The following is a 21,251-nucleotide window of genomic DNA, read 5'->3' as shown; positions in this document are numbered from 1 at the left end:
AATATTTTTTTAACATTTAACATCAAATATGAACTGGGATTACTGAGACTTCTAATCTTGTTATCACAGACTGATGGATCTTTAGAAAGAAAGTACCGTTTCTGAGACAAAGCTCATGGGGGTTGTCATCCTCCTCTGTTCAAGCTCATACTGACTCACGACCACAGAGGGCTCCTGAACCACCGTCGTCGTCACCACTTCAGTTTTATATGTCACATCATGCTGCCTCATATAAGCCTCATATTCCTCTGTAAACACAGATGCATTTAAATGGTTTTCTAAATAGAGGATGCCTTTTGAAGTTCATTCAGTTAAGATAAAAATCCCTGGATCCCTGGATGGAGAAATAAAAGGATGTATATACCTTCCTCCAGCAGGCCAGCTGAGGCTGAGGCTTCTCCGTGAGGATTCTTGGCAAAGACAGAGTATTCTCCAGCATCATCAGCAAAGGTCATGGAGATCTCCAGTCTGCATTCTCCAGTCTCCTTCTTGTAGGCAACTTTGTATCTGATGGCAAAAAACAAAACCATTATTATAGTTGTAATCTGTAAACGAAGAGATCAGGAAACATCAAGATATTTAAACAAAAGCTCAACCACATTTAACATGTGACATTAAAACATATGAAAAAGTCAGTCATCTGCAGAAGTCATCTATTTTCTCAAGATGTTTGGTCACAGATTTATCAAAATATTAGATAGCATGTTAGCAAAAATATATTAAATACTACTAGACAAGAGAAAATTGCCAACGTATGATTGCAGAAGAACTTTCAGTGTAAAAACGTTACCTACTTCACAAGTACAACACCATAGCCAACTCATGATGGCAGCAGGACTGTAACTGACAATGACTGGTCACTAACATCTTAGCTAATGTAGCAAGTAAACGTTAGCTTGTCTGCAGAGAGGTTGTCTGGATTAGTTAAACCTGAACCAGGAGCTGGAGCCTTAAAGGCCGGAACCAGTCTATGAAAAGGTTTTGAAATGCTAACAATAACAAAAGGACAGGTCTGAACAGAAACTAGAGATTTGTACCTGTATCCAGTAGTGAGTGGCACACCGCTCTTCTTCCAGATAATGTGAGGTTTTGGGCTTCCTCCGACCTGGCATTCAAAGACTACGCTTCCACCCTCCACCAGTTTCTGAACGGTCGGTTTCTTGATGAAGAAGGGAGCAGCAGACTCTCCTGTAGTCACCTCTGCCACCATCTGTGCCTTTGTCTCGACAGCAACACTGAAGGGAAACAACAGCCTGATCAAACACTACAACTGCAGAGACTTACACATAATATTACAGTGGCTCATGATGACTGCTTGGTATCTGGATATACGACTTACGTTTTCTCTTGTGTGATTCCAATTTCTGTGAGAGTCGTCTCCTCTCTGCTCTCAATTTCTTCTGACACTACAAAAAGAGGGAAAAAGTTGTATTAGGATATTGCCCTACCTAAAAGTCAGGACCAAGGTCTGAACCAAGCTTCATGTTTTTGTTACATTTGATCTGGTTTGTTTTGGTTTTGGTCCTTTGGTTCGGACTGTGGTCCAAAGCACCGCTTACACCTGCTGTTACGGTCTGGCTCAAAGAGGGTACGTGTGAAGGCACCCACAGTGCCAGAATTCTAATCACAGTCAACACAAGCTGCAATTAATTCGTCATCCTGCCAACAGAAACTGCATAACATCACAGAGTTTTAAACTCACAAAAACCACAAGACTGTAATGTTTAGTTTACTTTGGTAAGTTGGCTGTCTTACCTGTCTATAAGCTACTGGTAGGAAGGAGGAATGCAGGATTAATGTCAGAGGTCAATTACCTTTTTGCGCTTGAATTACACTTCACATTACATTTCAACTCAAAAGGCCTTTGTTCATTATCCCACCACCATTACCTTTGACGAGCAGGTAGCAGGAGGTGCTGACGGTTCCCGCCTCGCTGGTGGCGGTACAGGTGAAGCGGCCGCTGTCTTCAGCAAACGCCTCTCGGATCACCATCCGGGCAAATCCCTTCTCATAGCTAATCTGGAAATCGATGGAGCTCTCAATCTTGTAGTCCTCTCTGAACCACATGATGACAGGAGTGGGGTGTCCACTGATCTGGCACTCCAGGGTCACCGACTCACCCTCCGTCACAGTCAGGTTCTTCAGGCCCTGAACAGAAAACAGTGACTCCTTCAGACACGTGGAAAGACTGAAGCTCTTCACTGTTAAGTCATTACTGAAAAGCCTGCTTTCTATACCAGGAGTGAAAAATAATCTAATATGTGGATGATTTGTTGCATTACAAGTATTTAGCATGTTTAAATATGACAACTTCTAGCCAGTTTTGAAGGGAGAGGGATGCAACAGTGATGGAACAAGTACTCTGATCTTTTAATAGGTAAAAGGTACAGAGATATTACTGGCACAACGTACTTCAGGTATCAAAAGTAAAAGGTCATACTCATGAAGGAGAGAAATAGGAAGTGGACAGGAAAAAATACTTACAGCGTTAAGTGTAGGAGGAATAACAGGCTCCTGGGCTCTGGTGGGCACTGCAGCCGCCTCCTGGTGACAAACAACAATACGAGTCAAACATTATCAAACACAACAACTCTGTGTTTCTCAGTTGAGGCATTCTGTGAGGATGGAGGGGTGGAAGCCGGTTAGAACAGATAAAGTTCCTGCGGAGAGAATGGAGGGATCAACGGGTGCAGACAGGAAGTAGAAGAAGAGGAGGATTCTTCATGAGGCAGGTGAAGGGCAGCGTGTGATTGGCTGCGGTGAAGAGGGGTAGAGCAGGTGACAGTCCACAGTGGGTTATATTGGGGGAAGTGAAGGAAGCAAAGGGGCGTCGGACCAACCTGAGGCTCCCAGTCCTCAAACTCCTCTTCACTCACAGCGTAAGCCCCGCTCGGCTGTAACTCAACCTGACTCTGATATCTGATGTCTTTAAACGGCGGGGGGACGGGCTCCGGCGCCACTCGAACCTCCACAGTCGCCGCTCTGCGAGACGGACTGGGAGACTTGACGGGCTTGATGATCTTTCTTGGAGAAGCGGGGGAGGATAACTCTTTGTGCAGAGTAGCGATGGCAGAGCCAGCGATGGACACCTGACCGAGCCAACGAAAACAGCATTAACCATCGTTACAAACCAAGCAAAGCTTCCAAAGTCCATGTTCAGCTGGAGATTAGTTAGCGGAAGAAAACCGTGGGGAGTGAATCTAAGTAAAAGTGGGAATTAGTCGTAGCAGGGCCATAGACCGAAGTCTGTATAGTAGACCACAGTCTGGAAAAGCAGCAAATCTTCACATTTAAGAAACTTTAAGTTAGCAAGTGTTTGCCTTGAAAAATGACTGAAATCTTTATTCGATTAACAAAACAGCAGCTGAACGCATCTCAGTGCTGTCAGGTGGAGAAATACTGACTGATTGTTTATTCCGATTTAATTATTTTTAGAGCTGAAGTGATAAGTCAATCAATTGATGCGCAGAAAAATAATCTGCAAATATTTTGATAATCGCTTAATTATTGCAGTCATTTTTAAGCAAAACCTGTGCAAAAATCTCAGATTCCAGTTTCTGAAACGGCAGGATTTTGCTGCTGTAGCCAAAGATGGTTTTGTAAAAGAAGCGGCATTGTGTGTCAGTGTGACTGTGATGTTTGGAGAACTAGATAATTACACCAAGGTAACGACCTAAAAGTGGTGAATAAATATAATGCTCACCACTCTTTCAAAATGTACTGCTTACTAAGCTTATTTTTCACTGACTTGTTAGTTTAAGAAAATATACCCAGAGGTTTGTCTCAGCAACATCATTTTATCTAACTCTGTTTGCACAGAAAAAAGTGATACAACATAACCTGAGGTTGTTCGTATGAAACTGAAGAGGGGACAAGACACCTGGAGTTCTGAGTTACAGTTCCCTCAGTATCTTGTCATTACACAAAACTACACAAAACTTTAATTTGGGCACAAAGTAGGGAAGAGTGAAACTTCAGAGTCTAAAGTTGCAATATTATATATACAACATGGAACTGACTTTTCATAGGTTTGTGCAGTCGATGGCCATGATAAAACGTGATGAAATATTTTAGGATGGGTGATACTGTGAGGAGCAAGTCAAAGTGAATCACACCACATAACAAAACAGCGGAGACTGTATGTTAAGAAGAAGCGTGGGTGTTAAAGATGAAATGGAGGTTTCTGGATGACGACGGCGGGCCTGCAGCTCCTCTCCTTACCTCGTGGCTAGGTTCATGTTTAGGAACAGAAACTTTAGAAACTGTGAAATGTGGTACTGGGGACGGGGTGACACCAGTGTCCACACGGGAGGAGATTTCTGTTGTTCTCTGAATCTGGAGTAACCAACAGAGTTTATTGCGTGATTAAGAAAGCTCTATTATCATTGTCAGATATCATATCTAATATGAATTCAGTGAACTCCTCCGACCTGGGAGACCTTGACTCTGTGCTGCTCTGAGGTCACTGCGACGGCGGCGGTGGCGGCAGCCGGCAGTTCAACGGACACTGTTTTAGTTGCAACAATTTGTTTCTCTGCAGCCGTTGCCGCCTGCTTCTTTATCTCCACCTCTACTGCCTCCTCCTCTTCAGCTAGCCCGCCCTCTGCATGCACGGGCTGGCGGACGCGAGCAAGGTCAACGGCGGCCACCACTGTGGCCACCGCCCCGGCTCTTTTCCCTCCCTCAGCCTGGAGACACAATAAGCAGCACATAGATCTCATAACATCCATGGCAAGACGACAGGAGGAAGATATTCGACCAAAAGCCCCACAGATGACAAGAAAAAATACCTCCATATTATAAATACAAGGGAGCATTACTGAATACATGACACCATGCGCCACACAACATTAGAGTGAAACATGCAGTTTACTCTCATTAAGAGTGAAGCAAAGACAAGATGAACTTCATGTTGATACAGAAGGGGAAGAAGTCAAGAAGAGGAGATGATGGCAGTTCCAACACTTGCTCCATTAAAGGTGAAACATACACAACTTAATAGATGGGTGGGGGTGTTGGTCAGCAAATACCTCTGATGCTAATTGATGCTAAAACCACAATAGTTACGTTTTGCTCAATTTTTTTTTGAATTTCCAGAAAATCATTCAAATAAAACATGAGTGTGTGAAGATGAGCCGAGTGTGAGTTTAGTTCATCTCAGGTTTTCTCATTTCCACGTCTCCACCTGTTCAATAATCTAACAGGATATTTGATGTAGATGCTGGTAACTTTGTCCTCTGTCCATAATGTGGTGTCCTCCAAATTATTCTTCTTCCTTTTCAATGTGATTTCTTTCTGCTTCTTCCCTTAACCATATTCATAACTTCCCAACACTGTTACGCAGATGATGCCCCGTTGTGTATCTCATTTAATCTTTAATCAATCCACCCTCTATGTTGAAAGGTCAAACTAGCAACTGTGGTAACTTATTATCCCAATGGTACCATTTTGTCCTCTGCTTATTTTAATTCAGGCTGAATAGTTTATTGCAGATCATAAAATATGTGAGAGCAAAGTCATTCCAGAACAGGACAGGAGATTTGTTGCACTGTAAAGTTTCTGGTTTAATTTGAAAGCATCATCAGGGATTACAGTTAGGAGGTGTCAGGGAAACATTATAAAAGTAAAAACCAGAGTCTTGAAACAACGTGTCTGTCCTCTCTGTAATGACTCTACTCTTGCATGACTTGGATATCAATCTCAGGGTTTGTGGGACAAGCTCTGCACCATAACATATAATCTGACGACGAGTTTCAGCCTTGGATTGTTAAAGTAAAAAAGATTCATCCTCTGGGGAACAGAAATGTGCTCAGTGAAATCAACACACAGACAAAGCGGATTCATCAAGACTGAGGTGAAAAAAAAAAATTACAGTGACAAAAGAAGAAAGAGTGAAAAAAGATTAAGTGGCAGTTTGAGCAGCAGGTGGGGTGATGGTAGCAGACGGGTGGGGGGGTCTACCTGCTCTCCGGACACAGCGGCCTCAGGCGGCCCCCGGCCACGAGCCTGATCCACAGCTGCCACCACAGTAGCCACTGCCACGCTCTTATCGTCCTGGGTAACATGCTCGTCCTGACGCATTCACAGCACATCAACACATGAGCACCTGTTCACACTACAGAGCTGGGCCAAGGCACTGCTTCAGCTCGCTACATTCACTGTTAGTCTAGTTACACTAACATTCTGTTGATTCATTACTCAGTATGCATTCACTGGTGTGTAATTCAGATTTAAAGCAGATTTCCATTCTCCTCCCCTTTATCTAATCTGCAGGCACAAGTAAAGCTCACAAATACATTCATTAAGTTCACACTCATCTGCCACCTGAAGAGTCAACTGATTCAAAACGCTCGTACAAACAGCCAGAGGCGACTCCACCGTTCTCACCTCTCTAGTGGCGGTGACCTGCTGCTCCCAGTGCTTCTCCATACGCAGCTGGGTGGCGCTGCTGACACTGGTCATGCTGGTCATAGTGGTGTAGCCGGCTTCAGCCACGTAGTCTCCCTGCTTCCAGGGTGGCAGGACCTCTGCACCGGCAGATACCTGACAGAGGAAGCACAAAGTTTAACCAAACCTTGCACAAACAAGGGTGGAACAAATGAATGCGTGTTTCCATCCACTTTCAACATGCTAAGATTAGGAGTTTGGCTTGTGGAGACAAACATTTGGTGCCATTAAACCATTTCAGAAAAAGACACAAGACGACACTATCAAAAGAGTTCCACTGAAAAATGATGGAAATGTGTCATCCTGTTCATTTAATATATTAATTACAGTAAGATCTGTTGATTTTGTCTGCTGCTATTTTCCCTCTCTTTAGTCAAAGTGTTTTTGTTATTACATTTTCAGCATTTCTATGGACAAAAAAGGCCATACAAGTCTTATACATCTATTACGACAGGGGAAGTGGCTCTTCATGAGTCCTGGATAACTATTCCACATGTGTGACTCAATCTTATTCACACAGAGTCAAAAAAATACAACTAGTAGTGTTGAACGGTGGGAAGTCAGTGAGGGATCACTCATGTGCCGCTGCAGTAGTGGGAACACTGAATGTGACAGGTGAGTCACATTGTCGTCTACACCTTCACAAAGCAACAGCAGAGGCAGTGGTGACAAGAACTGAGGCGCACAACAGAATCAAAAAACCCCAAAATGTGCCTCCAACGGTTGAGATACGTCTGAACAATGGTCTTCACTATTTTCTACCACACTGGCAGGACACTGGGTATGTATCATTTGAGGACAAATAAAAAACATCTGTCCATTTTAAGATTTTCTCTGCTCATCTTGAATGGTAGAAGCTGAGGCTTTCGATTTACCAGTCGATATAGGTTCACCCTGGCCGCATTATCATGTACTTATCTGATGCCATGTGAGTCACCAATAAGCATAGTGCGCTGCATGAGGTTCATGAGCCACACAGTGAGTATCAGTGATCTAGAATGTGGTAAGACTCAACACAAAGTAATAGTTAAGTGCTTCTGAAAAACTCGCCTCTGAGACTCGGAGCGCTAAATCTCGACTTCAGAAACCTTTTCAGAGCTGGTCTAAGTATCTGGATACGAACTCCTGACAAATGTTCTCACCTGTTTCCTGGTCATGACAGGAGACTTGACAGGTCTGATGGGAGAGATGGACAGTCGGGTGGAGGGAGAAACGGATCTGCAGATGACAAGACACATGATGCAGATTACAACACAGGAAAACAATATGCAATGTAATGTGTGAGAGCTTCTCTAAAATCTAAACTTGTTTCACATGGAGGCAGGAAATACTCTGACTCTTGCAAGTCTAACTCAGTGGCAGTGGTCTTACCTGACAGGTGTGGGTGTCGGCCCTTTCACATGTCTGACAGGTGAGGGTGACTGCTGGCGTCCTCCCGTCACCTTGGAAACAAATGACGGCGGGGATTTGGAGGTTGGCTTTGGGGGAACCCGCGGGGGGGTTTTGTGAGCCAATTGCTGAGTCATCATCCCTCCTTCTACATGCATCTCCATCATGGTGGTGGCCTGGAAACTCGCCTCCACCTTCTGAGGAGGAAGAATTACATATTGAGTGACATCTGTAAAACCAGTGAAAAAGTTTTATGAATCCTTAAAATAAGGACTTGTGTAATATGACTGGAGCTTCCAGTGGTCCCGCTGGAAGCAGCACATGAATTCCACACTGTATTTACTTTGTTTGATTTTGTTTTATATTAAGATTTTTTATTATGATCTGTGAGATGACACAGGTCTAAACACCTCCAGGTTCCTGTGTAGTAACCCTGCCTTGTACTTAATCAAATTTAACCAGATAACTCCAAAGCTGTTTCTTTAGGATGTCTCACCCTCTGCACTCTGGTCTCTTGGGAAGTCGCCATCTGAGATGCGGCCACAATAGTCTTAGTTTTCTTAGTCGGCACAGCTTCCTCACCTGCAGGAAAAACACATGTGGAGGTTTAGGCTGATCTGGACACGACACTAAACAACTAAATTAAGGTTACTCTTGCTTTCCTGTGCTGTCAAAGGTTTATTTTTAAAGCACAAAATACTTATTGTCCACCAATTCTTGGTTATATACAGTAGTTTGAATTTACATGTTTAAAAATAATGAGCATTAGTAAAAACTGCCTGAAGTCCTCACCCTGAACCAGCAGTTCAGCAGTGGAAGTGGCCCGTCCGCTGCTGTTGGTGGCAGTCACAGAATATGTCCCAGAATCCTCTGGGAAGGCCTCAGCGATCAGCAGACTGTACAGGTCTCCCTCCTGGAGGATCCTGAAGTCGGCTGAGCTCTGGATCTCGGCTCCTTCTCTGTAAAACTTCACCACGGGTGTGGGGATACCTGTGACTCGGACATCCAGCCTCACCTGGCTGCCCTGTCGCACCGAGGAGCTCTGCAGTCTCTGAAGGAAGTTTGGAGGCGCCGTCTCCGCTGCAGACAGAAAACATGTCAGATTAGCCTGGATTTAACAAGGACACGAAGGACTGAAAGATGTAAACACGAACATGTAAGAATAAAGACAAACAAGTAAAATCATCTGGTTGACATGGAGTTTCGTAGACACGAGATCCTTACTGTTTCAGGTTCAAGCTGTTAATCACTTAATAAACTTGGGATTCCTGTTAAGGAAAGCTATGCTGCAACAGCTGCATCTATATCGGTTTTATCACTGGATAAAGTAACAGGCCGCACCCACAGTTGGGAGCAGGATAAATTTAGACTGAGGCCCAGAGAGACAATCACTGTTTTCAGACACAATTTCAAACTTTCATTTTACTCAGGAGAGCGAGGATGAGGATTAATATGTACGTCATTTACAACACTGTGCTGTCGTTGCTGTTTTTTGGTAGCACTTTACAATGTAAATTTGTTGTTTGAATCAGGTACAAATAAAATATCATCACAAAAATAAATTTAGGAAGAGTGTAAGAAAATAAGATTATAGGGAACATGGAGAAATAAACTATGATTTAGAACATTTTGGAGGGGAGTTTAAGTTTACCTGCGGTCTCACCTGTAACCAGGAGTTTAAGTCTACCTGCGGTCTCACCTGTAACGAGGAGTTCAGCGGTGCTTGTGGCTTGTCCAGCGCCGTTGGTGGCTCTGACGGAAAATCTTCCGCTGTGTGCGGCGGTCACAGCGGGGATCCTCAGAACAGCGCGGCCGTCGCTGAACGAGATCTGAACGCCGGGCAGAGCGGCGGCGGAAAGAACCTGGCCATCACGGAACCAGCTCACCTCAGGAACTGGAGAACCTGCAGAGGAGAGGGGAACCAGAGAGAACCCAAAGATGCTTATTGACTGACATTCATCAGGAAATTCAATCTTCACTTTCATCTCTGTGATTTCACAGATTAATTAACAAATTTAGCACAAAGTTAGCTCAGTACATTACGAGATGATCTGGGGCTGAATCTCTCTGTGCAGAAAGATCTGGAATCAAATTCTTGAGTCTTTAAAGTTTCCTTACCACTAACTTGAGCCTCGAACGTCGCGGCACTACCCTCAAGTGCCACGACGCTCTGCAGCGGCTGTGTGAATGTTGGCGCCTGTGTTGACATGTTGGTCGGCACCCTGCAGAGACGACAGAGACGAGAAAACAAATGGTCAGAAAAAACTTCTCTACTTCTTTCACACCCTCTACATTTCATCAATTCAAACATCTCATTATACATTCTATCCAGAAAATGAACACACTCAGTTATTACATGATAACAGATGTAAGTATATGGCCTACTTTATTTACTTTACTTATATTGTTATACTACTGCAAAAAAAAAAAAAAAAGAAAAATACAGAAAAGTTTGTCACAGTAAAAGATTTCTCTTGGATTCAAGACTTAAGACTTTCTGATGTCAGTTATAGAAAAAACTATTTTAACACTGACCACTTTCAATTATTCCTGAGGAACTGCTCCCTCTAAGCAAACATTTTAAAAAAGGAATCCATCGTCATTTTGTCACATTTTCACCCATCACATATAAATACAGTGAGCATTACCAATCACTTACAATCTGCATTACAACACAGCCATAACTGAAGTTTTTTGGGGCATTTTTATGGCTTTATTAGTTACAGTTACAGTGAAGATAAAGAGAGAGATAAGAGGGAATGACAACCAGCAAATGCTCTCGCCAACCAGGAGTACAGCTGACTCACTGCTCAGGGCATTTACGTCTACATGGTTTGCACCCTAACCATTGAGCTATCAGGTCACCCTCAGCTTGTTTTGTTCTGTCTGGTGCAAATTTACGGTTGCTGTGTGATTAGAGCAAAATGTCCATGAGATTCATGAAGCCCTGATCGACTGGAAGGTGACTTTGTAGGAATGAACTGTGATCAGTGTCAGAGATTTAACTCTAACTGTACTCTCCTGTTCAAAATGCTTCAAAAGACAAACAGAACTGTGCAAAAGTTAAGATGTTTAGGTTCTTCTCCATCATCAGTCCAATCTGTCTGATTGATCCCAAATTCATTCTGCAGCATGTCAACAAGCCCAAACACACAGCTAGAGTCATAAAGAACTATCTTCAGAGAGAAGAAGAACAAGGAGTCCTGCAAGAGACAGTTGACAGTCCCCCTCCAGAGAGTCCTGATCTCAGCATCATGGACTCAGTCTGATTACATGAAGAGACAGAGGAGACTGAGACAAACTAAATCCAAAGAACCACTGTGGAAACTTCTCCAAGATGCTTGAACAAACTAAAAAACTGTGAGCACGTGTCTCATCAAATGTGCTTCAGTTGAACTAAGACAAGTAACTTTCCTGAACCTTAACCAAGTCCCCTAATCCTAACCATACATTAACCACAGAAAATCTCCATGAATACATTTAAACACAATAAACACAAAGTCCAGTTGAGGCTTTTTGATCATAAACCAAAGAATTGGACACATTAAAATGTGACCTGATGATGGCGCCAGAGGAAAAGTCACCAGAGTTATTACGGTTCATCCTCAGGAGAACCTGAACGTCTGAAGCACACTGTTATAACCAAACTGTAAACTGAGATTGTTTCTTACTTTAAAAGTAAGTCTGACAGTTTTTGATTCTGTAAAAAGAGGAAGAAAGTCTTTATTATTGTTCAGTATTTGTTCTAACTTCTACTGTGAAAACATATATCCTATTATTGCAGCTGTATTGTCATCAACTATCATTTGCCTCAGGTGTAACACAACATGGTCCATATTATCAACCGGTCAGCTGGTCAGTAGAAACTGTTTCTCTATTGTCCCCAAGAGAGCACTGACACATTTATTTCTGCACGTTGTCTTGAACAGATCTGGGTCATTATTGCTCAACAAAATATTATTAATACTTTAATAGCTATTATCTAAAATAAGCTATATGTTCATAAACTACTAGCTGATACATCCCTGATCTTTACTTTCTAACAAGTCCAGTCTAAAATACATCTAAAATCAACACATAATGGTCCTTTAAAATGTCCAGAACATGTATAAAAACCTATATCTCATGTCCTGCTGTGTTTCATGTTTTCTCTGTGACACTCGACCTGCTGACAGTCAGACTCGGGCTGTGATAAAGCAGCAGCTCAGATCGTGGGTTTATTTTTAGGAGCCGTGTCCTTGGAGGCGGTCCAGGCTCCGCGGGGTCTGGCTGATAAAACCACCAGCTGATCCACCACAGAGCTCACAGCAGATTAAAACACCTGTTTGACTCCAGAGGAACTGGTCTCAGGTTTCAGCTGCATACTAGTTTTAGGTTTTAGGTCTTAAAGGTGCATCAAGTGTAATCTGCTCAGATTTTATGATTTTCTTTTTGTTAAAAAAAAATTATACTACTAATATTACTACTCATAACATTAGAAGGAAGGTTATGGATGACATTTTCTTGCCAACAAACAAACAATATGCACTAATTTTTACATTAAAACACAAAAACTAATTTGATTTTGTTCCCATAAGATTTTCATTTTTGTTGATTAGACTTTGTTCAGCTCATGTTTGTGGTTTTTAACCATCAGGTTTGCTAATGGTTAAAAACCCACTGAAAAGTCCTTGAGCAGCAGGTTCTGCAGGTTTTCTTTTTTTTTTTTTTTGTTTGGTTCTTGTTTGATTTTTAACAGTAGAGACAGACTGAGGAAGATCTAACAATGGTCCTTACAAGAATCAAACCAGGGACGTTACAATTAAACACTGACTGGTTTTCTCCTTTTGTTTCTCAATTTATTTCTACTTTATCTTTTAATTTACTCCATCATGTTACCTGCCTGCTAAAACAAAATGATGTCAAACATGCAACAAATTCTTCACTGTTGATCTATCTGCTGCTTATTTTCTCATCATTTGGTCCATAAAATATCAAAACTGTGAAAAAGTCCATCATAGTTTAGTCAAAGATCACAGCTTCAGATGTTGGTCAAGAAAATTAAAGATGTTCAGTTTATCATCAAAATATCAGAAAGAAACAGCGACTTTTTGACATTTTGCTTTAAGAACGACATTTTAACAATCAGTGGATTTATGATGTTTTTTCTAATTTTTCTGTCGACACAATTTGATAGTTTGACCGCGATAAGAAAACAACTGGGGAGAGGTTTTCAAACACTCAAACCTGAAAAAGATCAGATTTTATCAAAAACTGGAAAACAAATTAAAATTGTCAACTAATCTGCAGCTACTTTAAATCGAATAAAAAAAACTCCCCGAGCCTGAATTAGATGAAAAGATCTGAAGCTGTTCTGACCTGATCTGTGTTGACTTAACTATACACAGGTTCTGAACACAATTAAATGCCCATGAAGTTTTACAGAGCAATTTACAAAAATAATAAATTAATTAATTTTTTTAATCCAACTCTGATTTGATCAACTATCCATTCCTGCCAGTTGATCTGTAACAGTCAAAGTCAGCAGAGAAATGTCACAGATGTGTTTGCAGTCATGACAGAATTTGTCCACCAGAGAGCACTGGCAGGTTTATCTTTACCCTGTAAAACAAATCTGGGTCACAAATCTTTAAAAACCAAATTTAAGGATCTCTATTGAAAATATTTAAGTCAACGTCAGTCTCCATGGTGATGTCAGAGGTTAAACTTTCTCTGATTGGCTCTTGTTAGAATTGAACTTGTTTTGCCCCCTTTGGTCCTGCTTTGACCTACTTGGACCCATTTGGCCCTGGTTTGGCCCCAGCTGTCCCTGTTTGTCTCCAGTTGGCCCTGGTTTTGGCTTCAATTTAACATACTTGGCTCTCAGTGGACCTGACTGGTTCTAACTGGACCTTTCTGGTGATTTAAACCCAGTTTGTGTCTTGTTGGCCCTGTGTTTAGCTCAGATCAGAATTAATTAGCCTGGTCTGGCTCTGAGTGGCTCTGAGTTGTCACCTTAACTGGCCCCTGTCTTTGACTGGCTCTGGCCCTGGTTAGACCTACTTGGGCCAGGATGGCTTTGATCAGTCCTGATAGCCTGCTGGTTTGTAACTGGCCCTTGTTGGTCCATTCTGGATACTGGAGACTAACCATAACTAGTCCCGACCTTGACAGGCCATGTTGGGCTCACACTGGCTCTAGTTGTTCCCTATTCAACTCTAATTGGCCCTGGTTGTTCCTGGTGTCTCGCAGCAGGTTGTCCTGGCCCTGGTCCTGGTCCATGGTCCAGGCCAGCTGACAGACATGGAGGACCAGCTGAGTTCCTGCCCCCCTCCCATCACTGGAGGAAACAAACAGGAACAGCTGCTGTTTGACACCTCGTACGTTCAAAGACACAAGCGAACAGGAAGCGTCGCCTTCGTCCTCCAACAACCTCAAACACATTTCAAACCTCGAGCAGAAAAATAAATCATCAACAAAAATCATGATCCTCGTCTCTGAGTTTTTTATATTTTATTCTGCTTCTGCTTCATGATGTTTATTTTCTTACCATTTTAACACTTTGTGATTCTGTCTGTCTCAGATTTCTATGTTTTTATTCTTAGTATTACCTCGGGCTGATAATGAGTCTAATAATCTATTAATCAAATTATATGATATAATCATATATCCTCTATCCTGTTTATCCTGTAAAAAAAAAGTAATATATTCTTATCTGTTAATTTAACGGATAATTAATCCCAATTCTGAAATGTCCACATTACAGTCTTACTGAAAATTAAAGTCATTCAAAAGTATTTGTAATATTTTGTTAATCTTAAATTTAGCTTTTTCTTCTTGATATTTACAATCATTTATTTCCTCCTTATTTAACACCAAGTATCAGGTAAATCCCTGAATTCTACTTTTGTAAATTCTTGGTTGTTTTCTTTTTCACATTAAAATCCATTCATTTTCCCTTTATTAGAACAAAGTAACCTTTAACCTTTAACAACAGATCATTAAAGGATATGTAAAATAATTCAGAGGAAAGTTGTCTACTCTCTAAAATCTACTTAATTAAGTGAGATCAGAGAGTCAAATTCAACCCTTTAAAAATAACTTTTCATGAACTCTGATTTAGATTAAGGTGATTTAAATGTTGCTTTTTAGAGTCTAAGTTTGATTTAATTTTATTTAACTAAGAAACAGGATCAGCTTCAGTCTGCTGTGCGTTTTCCAGATGGTGCAGAAATAATAGTCAGGTTTGTTCAGGAGTTAAATCAGGTTTCAGTGAAGCCCCTGAACGCAGCACAGAGTAGATCTGATTACAGCTAAACTTAACCTGATGACTCGAGCGCGTGTTAACGAAGCGAGTCGATGAGACGCCGCCAGTCATCTCAGGTGAGTCAGAGACGATGCCGACATCTTTCTAGCAGAGTCAAAGGTGCTCAAAGTAATTTTACTCGAGTACAGCTGTGAGGTACTTTGTACTTTACTGGAGTATTATTACAATATTCTGCCCCTTTATACCTTGACTCTGGGATCCATTAACTTTTTACTGCTCTGCATTCATCTGATCAATAACATATGATCAGCTTCATCTCAACAAGTTTCAACATTAAAATGCTGCTCAAACATTCAGTAACATTCAAGTATCTGTAATAATAATATATTTAATCTTTATTCCTTTATCTGTCTGACAGTACTGGAGTATTTTCACACAGTGGTATTAATACTTTTACTCAAGCAAACGATCTGAATCTTTATTCCATCTGTTACCAAAATAAAACATAAAAACATTAATTTTTATAAATATAAATTATCTAGTTATTTTAGTTTATTATTTTTTAAAATCTGTTCTTCTTTCTTTTGTCATCAGGTTTCATCCACTACCACTGCAACAATACAAACATTTTATGTAACAATATTTTATTTGTGTTGTTTGCCTTTCATTTAATTTTCATTTCATTTCTGTTTTTTCTCCTTCATTTTAACTTTCTCTCTAAATTCAGTTTTAAAATCATTCTGCCGTCATCCCGCTCCAGTAAATGTATTTTACAATAACAATCAAACACAATAACTGTGCTGTTATTATCAAACCTCATGTTATCAGATCACTGGACTTTGTCTCTCTGAGGATTCACTCCTACAGACACATCAGCATATTCTGACACACTATTTTAATCTTCTTTTCTCTTGTTTCCAAACAGACGTTTGTCCACAATGCTCTGTGGTTAAAAATCGACTTTTCTGATGTGCTCTGATTCTTTATCTGTTAACGTTCTGAATCGTAACGAGGGGACAAGAACGAGCTCCTCCTTCAAAATAAATGTCACAGGATCAAAGCACTGACACATCCTGCTGCAAATCGACCACAAATAAAAACCAAAAACACTAATAAACCCTGAGGACTGAGCAACAGCTGTTCACACTCCTTCAAAATAAAAGCCTCACTGAGGTGTCCCTGCTCTCAGACACTTCCTCCTTACACAGCTCTGTGTAATGTAACAAGGAGGGGGGTTGGGGGGGTTTATCTAACACAGGACACCAACACTAAAAATAACAGCAGCCCCCCTCCACCACACCTCTGTTTGATTGACAGCCACCATGTGGCACATAGCTGGAGGAGCAACTGATAGCCCTGCTGCTGATTCCCTTAAAAAGCCATCAGCCGCCCAGCTGACAGTCCACTCTGATGCTATCAGCAGCTATTCTGGGACGTCCCATTATAACCTTCAACACAGAAAAGCAGCAAAAAGCACTCAGCGTGTCATGTTGGTTTCTGAAAAGTGGCTAAAAACTGATTGGAGTTTGGTGGGAGAAGCTGAGTCCAGTCTGAGTTAGAGGACAAAGATCTGGGTGTTAAAGTGTGAGTCCGGCAGGCGACAGTCAGCTGCAGCTCGTCAATCACACACTCTGGAAAACTTTAAACACACTTACTTGTCTGCACAAGGATGCCTGGGATGCCCAGAGGAGGGCTGAGTTCAGAAGATCAAAAACCTCTTTATCCAGAAAGTGTAGTCAGAAAATCCAAAAGGAGAACAGCTGAGCCTCGAGGGAACCCCACAGAAAAAAACAAAACTACAGGCCGTCAGCGCCGTGTAGTTTTGTTTTTCCTCCTGACAGCAGTCCCTCCAGCCGAGGCGTCCAGGCCGGGAACGCTGACTCTGCTCAGAGCAGGCGGCCGGGCGACAGGGGGCTTTATACCACTGTGACATCACAGAGGACAGGACGTGCCATTGGTGGGTACCCATCAAGGAGCTGCTGCAGGGAATCATGGGAGGACAGGGGAGACATTTTATGCAACTTGTGACACCTGTCAGACGTTTTACCACAGAGACAGACTCCATAGCTACTCTGGGAACTAGCAGGAACTCACTGTTGTATCATTTGTTGATTATTGATTAATCTAGAAATTAATACCTCAACTAACTGATCAGTGAGTTAATCACGTCAGAGAATATGAGCAGGTCCAACAGAGGAGGAAGACTCCTGAAGTCATTCACAGAAACTTTACAACTGATTGATGATTCAATTATTAATTAAATATGTTTTAAGCAAAAATTTTAAAAAAATATATCTTTCCTGATTCGTCTGTGACACTATTGCATTGATTTTGCTGTAAGGTGTCAGCAGCGGCACGTCATCTCCTCTTGCAACAGAAACGGACCTTTAATTCAGCAAAATACATCTTCAGAGACAAACAAAACAAAACTTGTCACTACATAAAACCAGACACTGGATGTATTGTCTCTACAGCTTCTTATCGGGTCAGATCAGGTTGTTTCAGCACAGTCTCAGATTTTGTTCACAGTTTGTTTATATAATATTTGGGTCCAAGTAAGACCTGTGAAATATCTCAGTTCAAATTCTCTGTCAGCTCTTATCAGTGATGTGGACATTAACATTATTATCCCTGTCCTCATGTAGGATGAAGACAAATATGTTCTCAGTTTGACTGAACCATTAACAATTTGTTCTGCAGCCTTTTCATTTTCTATACATTTGGAGAAAAGTGTAAAACTCCTGAAGGAGACTGATACTGAAGGTGTTATGAACCTATGTTTTTTCCCAGCCAAATAATATCAGTCATTATTGTTTCTTCAGACACACAGACAACTCTCACTGGATTACTGTGAGACTGAAGGAGGATTCTGAATGGAGTTCTGCAGCCTGTTTTCTCTGAGGTTTATTCTGGATGGACATCAGAGATAATGAGATCCTCATGAATCAAAGTCTCACTGAATCAGATCAACGTATTTCATGTCTCATGTTTCATGAGAGTTCAGGTCTGACTCAGGGTGGGAGGAGTTAAAACGGGTTAAAATTAATTAAACATTGAGTTAATTTACCCTGGAGCTCCGAGCAGGTTTCATAGATCCCAACTTTTGAAATCACAATGACTGCATTTCCCAGCATGCATGTGGGTTTTATAACCCCAGACCAGCCAGTTAGGTCACTGCTCACTTATGGAGGCCTCCCTGTCAATCAAAGTGACCCATCAACAGCTAAGACACCTTGATCCCCTCTGTTATTGATCTGACAGCTATAGTAAATGCTTACATCACAGGTTATGATTTTACACAAAAAACATTTGATAAGAAAATAAAATTAAACAAAACACTGCAACGTTTTATGTTCTCCTTCCCCCTGTACCCCTCCTCCCCTCGTCCCCCCTCTCTCTTTCTCAGCCCAACGAGGCAGATGGCCTGGTTCTGGTTCTGCTCGAGGTTTCTGTCTCTTAAAAGGAAGTTTTTCTCTTCACTGTCACCTAGTGCTGCTCATGGTGGGAACTGCTGGGTCTCTCTCTGTAAATAAATAAAAGAATAATATAAAGAGTACGGTCTAGACCTGCTCTACATGATAAGTACCTTGAGGTACCTTTGTTTGTGACCTGCTTGACATGAGGCTGATAATACTAGATGATAGTAGAACACCTCTTACTTGTTAATTGCTTGTGTGTATTGTTGTGACTTCTTTTCCACCCGTTATCCTACACGAGGTTCAGCGTCCAACGATATTTAAGTTATCCCACATGTCTTCTGTCTTCTGAATGACACAGTGTTTGCCCATGAAACCACCGTTTTACTGCTTCATCCAGAGTAACTGCACTGGAGACGAGCGGCGCAGTCTGTACAAATACCGGTCTCAAGCACTCGTGTTGGTAGTTTTTACTCCCCTTTAACCATTTTTAAGAGTTTTAATCACTGTTTCACCTGCTGCTTGTCGCTATTTCCAGATCGTTTAAGACCAGTGACCGAACATGGACGACTTGACAACTTCAAAAAGCGTACCCGAGATGTTTCGATCGCCCCCTGGTGGCGATCGTGGCGTCAAATTATTTTTTCCAAAGATGGTTTCTGTCCATAACAAATCTCTCTGGCATATATCCAAGCGCTCGTTTTACCGACGAGTTTGGTTTTAACTGGCTATTTGTTGTAAGTCAGTAAAGTTTATTTATAAAGGACCTTCCACAGACAAAGTCACGAAAAAAAAAAAAAAAGAAAGAAAACAGACACATGAACGGTGCAAGGTCAGATACATGATTAGAAATGCAAAATAAAACACTACCCAAATGCCTGTCTGAATAGGAATGTCCTTAACTTAAAAGCCTCCTCAGAGTCAATAAAATGAAGGGATGATGGCAACTCAGATCTCCACATATTTTAAAAAATAAAGATGTGCTAGGGTGCCATTCAAAGCTTTAAAAGTTCAAACAAGAATTTTAAAATTGACCCTAAAACTAACACACACGTAACTAAAAAGAAATTTTAAAATTGGAGAGATGTGAAATCTCCTCCTGGAAATAGTCAAAAGAGGTGCAGCTGCATTTTGGACAAACTGCAACCAATCTAAAGATGATTTGTTAAAAAGGGAGTTGCAATAATCCAAACTAGAAAAGATAAAAGTATGGACAATTTGCTCCAATTCCATGTTGGAAATAACAGATGTGCAATTTAGCAATGTTCCTTAGATGAAAAAACTTTAAATCAAATCAGCTTCCTGACCTGAGTCTAAAGACAAGGAACTGTCCAAGATAACTCCAAGGTTACACAAACTGGATTTAACAGAAGAACTTACAGACCTAAGGCATTGTTTGATCCTTGGGATGGTGCTATCTGGACCAATGATAAGAGTGTCTGTTTTCTCAGTATTTAACTGTAGGAAATTAGCATTTAACGAATACTTGATACCAGTCAAACAGGTATTTAGATCAGCAAGTTTAGAAAGCTGGTTAGGTCGGAAAGAACAGTACAGTTGGATATCATCAGCATACAAATGGTATGTGATAAAACACGGGTGAAACATCATGATTAACAACTGTGACTGACTCATGACTGGTTGGGCTGATGCATCCACCCCCTCCCTCTTACCACTGCACAGTCTCTGGCTTCAAATGACGTCACCAACACCAAGATGGCTGTATTCAGTTTTGTACAGTGGGAGGAAGTGGAGATGCGTCTGCCATTTTTGTCTACAGCTGATGGCTAATCATGACCTCCTTAACACAGCAGAGGTCTTCTCTTACAAATGTGTCAACACTTTGTCAGTGGTTTCACACATTTTTAACCATAGCTGCATTCTGTTGTCCAAGAACATATTCAATTGATCACAAGTTAAGTTGGTTACAGTGATATTTACTTTTGTTGGCTGAAACTGATCAAGCCAGTCAGCTTCTGTTTCAGCCTGATGTGTTCACACATCATCAAAGTGGACAAAAGTCTTTAAGTCAATGTGAAAAACTGTAATAAAACAGGACATCAGGTGCATTTTTTTAAATAATTATTTTAAAGAAAAACAACATCTTCAGAGTGAGAACACAAACAAAAAAACCCATATCAATCAAACCATCATGATTCAATATCATGATCATGATATTTTTTTTCCCTAAATAAAGTTAACAGCCTTAAAATTAGGGAATTGATCAAGTGTGTAACACTGATCATCTGGTAACTGGCTCCCTCATTCATCTGGATGTTACTTTGACATGCACCACCCACCTAAATATTATTGTAGACCAAGCACACACACCCCATAGCAACAGCACTCCCATGCAGGTCCTCACCAGCACAATGCTTCACCACACAAAACCTGCTCAGAGATATCTTGAGGAACAGGACAAAGAGCCCAAGGTGTTGACCTGGCCTCCAGACTGCCCACATCCCATTTTGATCCAGAATCTGTAGAAGCTGCCTAATATTGTGTAGATCCCCCTCGTGCTGCCAAAACAGTTTTAACCTGTCCAGGCATGGGAGGGCCCTGCCACTGGGGAGTGCTGTTGCTATGGGGGTGTGTGCTTGGTCTACAACAATGTTTAGGTGGGTGGTACATGTCAAAGTAACATCCAGATGACTTCCCCTGTCAGTAGTTTAATGTTGGAACGGATCTGTGTATAAGTTCACCCATTTTGACTTTTCACTTTCTACATTATTTCTCAGGTTAAGGGTTTATTA

The 21,251-nt window shown here is 41.3% G+C and overlaps 1 protein-coding gene across 1 annotated transcript in view; it reads right to left on the bottom strand.

Annotated features, from left to right (window-relative positions):
- Positions 1 to 16,956, bottom strand: part of LOC108874713 (titin-like) — a 203,254-nt gene extending 186,298 nt beyond the window's left edge. Inside the window, 17 exon segments of the mRNA XM_051073998.1 lie at positions 97 to 248; positions 365 to 507; positions 1,038 to 1,235; positions 1,340 to 1,406; positions 1,890 to 2,148; positions 2,485 to 2,544; positions 2,841 to 3,089; positions 4,222 to 4,335; positions 4,431 to 4,688; positions 6,388 to 6,543; positions 7,590 to 7,665; positions 7,819 to 8,033; positions 8,333 to 8,418; positions 8,629 to 8,916; positions 9,536 to 9,739; positions 9,955 to 10,058; positions 16,738 to 16,956. Coding sequence (XP_050929955.1) covers positions 97 to 248; positions 365 to 507; positions 1,038 to 1,235; positions 1,340 to 1,406; positions 1,890 to 2,148; positions 2,485 to 2,544; positions 2,841 to 3,089; positions 4,222 to 4,335; positions 4,431 to 4,688; positions 6,388 to 6,543; positions 7,590 to 7,665; positions 7,819 to 8,033; positions 8,333 to 8,418; positions 8,629 to 8,916; positions 9,536 to 9,739; positions 9,955 to 10,045 — 2,616 coding nt within the window. The 5' untranslated portion in view covers positions 10,046 to 10,058; positions 16,738 to 16,956.
- Between the last annotated feature and the right edge of the window lie 4,295 nt (positions 16,957 to 21,251).

The sequence above is a fragment of the Lates calcarifer genome, linkage group LG1 (genome assembly GCF_001640805.2).
Source record: "Lates calcarifer isolate ASB-BC8 linkage group LG1, TLL_Latcal_v3, whole genome shotgun sequence".
Classification (NCBI taxonomy): domain Eukaryota; kingdom Metazoa; phylum Chordata; class Actinopteri; family Centropomidae; genus Lates; species Lates calcarifer.
Note: the sequence above shows the minus strand (reverse complement) of the source record. Positions and strands in the feature narration are given on the sequence as shown.